Below are 3973 nucleotides of genomic sequence, written 5' to 3' on the forward strand. Positions count from 1 at the left end.
GTGTGTTTACAGTTGAACAAGGTTGGTCATATTGTAAATATGGGCATTAACGTGAACAACACTGAGATAGCCTATTATGCTATTGCTTTAGAGTTATTATTTGAGTTATTATTGTTATTGCTTTGCACTATTACGTGTGTTACTATATTGTGATTGCACTAACGTTTACGGTAATTTACCGTAACAGCATCAGAATGTTTTTTACGTGTTTAATGAATGGAGGAAACGTTCCACTCCACTATGTGATACAAATGTTGCACTACATGTTATACCTTGCTGTTGTTAAAAGATAAACTGTGTCACAAAAATATTAATATTTTACCTCGGAGAAAATAATAAAACAGGTGTTTATTCATAATAAAGTTTGACTGACCTGCCTGTTTTGTTGACATTCCCTTTAGCGCAGCACTGTCTAATGGATGTATAAGGTAGCGCCTTATAATGCGGTGCGCACTATATATGGAAAAAGTTTTAAAATATGTCATTCATTGAAGGTGCGCCTTATAATGCAGTGCGCCTTATAGTGCGGAAAATACGGTAAATCAAAATCTTGCATCTTACACTTACAGCTTCACTGTCATCTTACCGAGTTGAGTTATTCCTTGCAACAGCACATACTGTACAAAATCTCCTCAAGCAGCTCTTCAAAGGCCAACAAAACTAAAAAGCTGACTTAAACATGAGTGCAGTTTGCAGATATGTGTCCTTAAAATAAATAAAAAACTGAAACGCCTGTCACATGAAATTTCAAAACAGAAATGCATTAAAAAAAAAAACCTTAACATACTACCCCCCAAAAAATTCACACTACTGAGATAAGCATACGCAATTACAGGAAGTAAACAATGCAAAAATGGCTAACACAGACAGCTGCGAGGATTTTTTTTAGACCAGGGAGTTTCCCTTTTTAAAGAGTTCCCCTTTGCCATCACTTCCTTTTTCACTTTGGCCGTGCCAAGTAAAAAAAAATAATAATAATACGCCAGTTATGTGACAATATGCTAATGAGAACACATAAAAATCCTGAAAATACAACTGAAAATTGACAGATATCGTCACAGAAATACAAGTTTTCACGTTTGTGTCAGTAAAATGACAGAACTAGACAGGCACAGACAGTTTGTGGTTATAAAGCACCACAGCTGCCAAAAATCTGCCTGTCTGTATGCAGTCATTAGGGTCTGCCTCCTATTGCATCTCTATAAGTGAGGAGCAGAGAGAATCCCCTCTGGTAATGATAGCTTAGACCCCTGTCTCTCTGAACGGAGTCACCCATCCATCAGCGGACACCCCCCACCCTAATCCTGAATCCTACTTTCACATCTTAAATGTGCCTTCAAAATGATTTAGAAGGAGGAAAAAAACAGCAAAGACCACAGAGAGGGGTAAAGACAACATGCACACTAAAGCACTACACCATAACATCACATTATCAGCACTTTGCGCCTCTGGAACATATTGATCTGCTCGTGTTGACATTAAACCACTAGAATTGACTGTCAGATTTGTGTCTGGAGGACGTGCGCAGCCAGCAGACCAATGTGAGCTGCTCTGTCAGGCAGACTGGCTGTCTCTGTAACACTGACAATCACAATAAGGAAGTGCAGGAGCCTTCATCGGGATCCATGCTTGGGTCTGCATTTAGGGCAACTCTGATGACCCACATTAAAAATACCACAAGAAAATGGTTCTCAGCTGCACTTCGTCCACRAATAAAAGCTTTAAAAGCTGGGAAATCCACAGAGAAACGTGCGTACGAAGATACTCAGATGCTGAGACAAAGCCCCCCATCGTGCCTACCTCCTTTGACACCCCCAACGCGATGCAGGGGTATGATGCCCCATCCCCCGGGGAGCGTGCTGTCCTCCTGCAGGATGCTGCTCCTCTTTGTCTGCCTCGCTGAGTGGCAGGCTGGCTGAATGAACGACCGAGCGAGTGCGTCCGAGGGTGTTTCTGTGCTAAATTCAAACCCCCAGCCCCTCTCGTCGACCCCCAACACACGGTGAGCTCCTCACATCCCAGCATCAACATCGAAGTCTACCAGCCTCCTGATTATGTGGTATCCTAGCGACAGCCAACGGGGTGCTTGTGGAATCCCCGTGCAGAGCCGCGTGCTGATTGGCCAACAGCACCCTCTCTAATGAAGATGATGATAATGATTTTACTCCCCCTCTCTCCTCCCCCTCTAAGGTTGTCTGTGTACCGAATTTAATTATAACCATAAATCCATTAACAGAATTTTACTTTTTTTAGTATCCATTTAAMAAACTGATAAGATGTTATCATTCTTTCTATTTTGACTGTTTTTCAAGGTTGAATTTTTTTCCTTTTTTTAAAAGGAGAATGTACATCAATTAAACATGAGTACAATAAAATCATGTGATGTAAATGTGCCAGATTTTGCCACACAGACAAATTTTCATCTCCTGTCCCTGACAAGATGACGATACAATAAAAAAYATATATTTTACAACAAATAAAGAACTAAAGGCATGGTTTTATACAATTACATGGTCTTGGGAAAATTACACAATCATGAATAAAAGAGTTAAGAAAATACATACTAAAACTAACTAACTAACTAACTAAATAAATAAATAAATAAATAAAATACTTGACCAAAAACGAAAACTTACGACTAATAAAGTTATATGCAAAAAATTTTTCTGGAAAAAAAAGCATCTTTTTGTGTCATTTTTTAATATTTGAATGTAAAGCATAAAGTATTTTCTTGGGTCAAAATCTCAACAAAATTAATAGTTTTTATACACAAACACTGCAGCTTTTCAGTAAAGGTAACAATGAAAAAACTCTAGGCAATTTTCCTTCATCTCACTGTAATATAAATGTTTATTCCAAATAAGGACTGTAGGCCTCTGACCAGAACCAGGAAGTTGAAGCCAGCTTGAGTCTAGCTTCCCTGTAAACTGGTAACAATACAAGTTTTAGGTCTCACCCACTACATGTAAACAAAAAGAAAATTGCTCTTGATGAAATAAATAAACACATCAGATCATTTTTTAGGTGTTAACTGTTGTCGAAAAATGTAGTAGGCGGAGCTTAAAGCTCTTGTTCTTAAAATACAACATGGCAGCTCTTGACAATTGGATCCTCCTGGCTTCGCTTGCAAGAGAAAGCAGAAACACGTGGTCCATTAGTATAAAAACAGTTTAYAGGCACAGGCCAAGCAAACCTCAGCAAGAAAGTAACAAACTATTCATAGCACGTGCAGAAACAAACAAATCAAAACGCAAAGCAGCCATACTTAAAAAGTTCATCCACCTATAATAATACATGATAGAACTGCATGTGAATTTAAACCTTACTTGAATGACATCAGAATTCATTAGAGTGTAATGGGCAAGATAAAAGCAGAGGATAATGGCATACTTATGGTCTGCCCTGCCACATTAACACACCACCCAACTGTCTGGCTGCATGAAATGTGGCCATTTGAGTCATTTGCCGGTTGCAATGTGGAATTGATTGGGGCCAGCCATGCACAAGCGTCATTGATTATCATCTTCTCATTAGCATATAGATTAGCTAATGGTGCAGCTAGAAACACAAGCCTGGAGTCTTACACTTGGCTAACAAAGCTGTGCAGYAGAAGGGATCAAAAAGCAAACAGGAACCATCACGGATGGAACAGCTCAGTTGGACATGAGCTGTTAGGTTATGAAAGCTTTGCTTAGAAAGAAATAGCTGCAAAATGAGAGGGGGTTCAGAGGGGAGCCTGGACCAAACAAAGGGTGCTGTTTATTCAAATGATATTCAGGCTCATTAGCGATTTCAACAGAACCTATGCTAAAGGAAAAGATAAAGGATAAAATGGCATACAAGCCTTAATTCTACATTTATGTTGACAATCACRATCATAAGTTTGCTTGAACCAGTGCAAACCACAGTTGAAATGCTAAAGAAAATAATTAAAATATAAGTAGCTCAAAACAATTCATTAAACATGAGAGTC

The 3973-nt window shown here is 38.8% G+C and overlaps 1 protein-coding gene across 1 annotated transcript in view; it reads right to left on the bottom strand.

The window, feature by feature from the left end:
- Positions 1-2015, bottom strand: part of phc2b (polyhomeotic homolog 2b (Drosophila)) — a gene marked incomplete in the record, with an annotated part of 33154 nt that extends 31139 nt beyond the window's left edge. Inside the window, 1 exon segment of the mRNA XM_014009542.1 lies at positions 1801-2015. Coding sequence (XP_013864996.1) covers positions 1801-1844 — 44 coding nt within the window.
- Positions 2016-3973: the final 1958 nt, after the last annotated feature.

Source organism: Austrofundulus limnaeus, unplaced genomic scaffold, assembly GCF_001266775.1.
Source record: "Austrofundulus limnaeus strain Quisiro unplaced genomic scaffold, Austrofundulus_limnaeus-1.0 Scaffold59, whole genome shotgun sequence".
Taxonomy (NCBI): domain Eukaryota; kingdom Metazoa; phylum Chordata; class Actinopteri; order Cyprinodontiformes; family Rivulidae; genus Austrofundulus; species Austrofundulus limnaeus.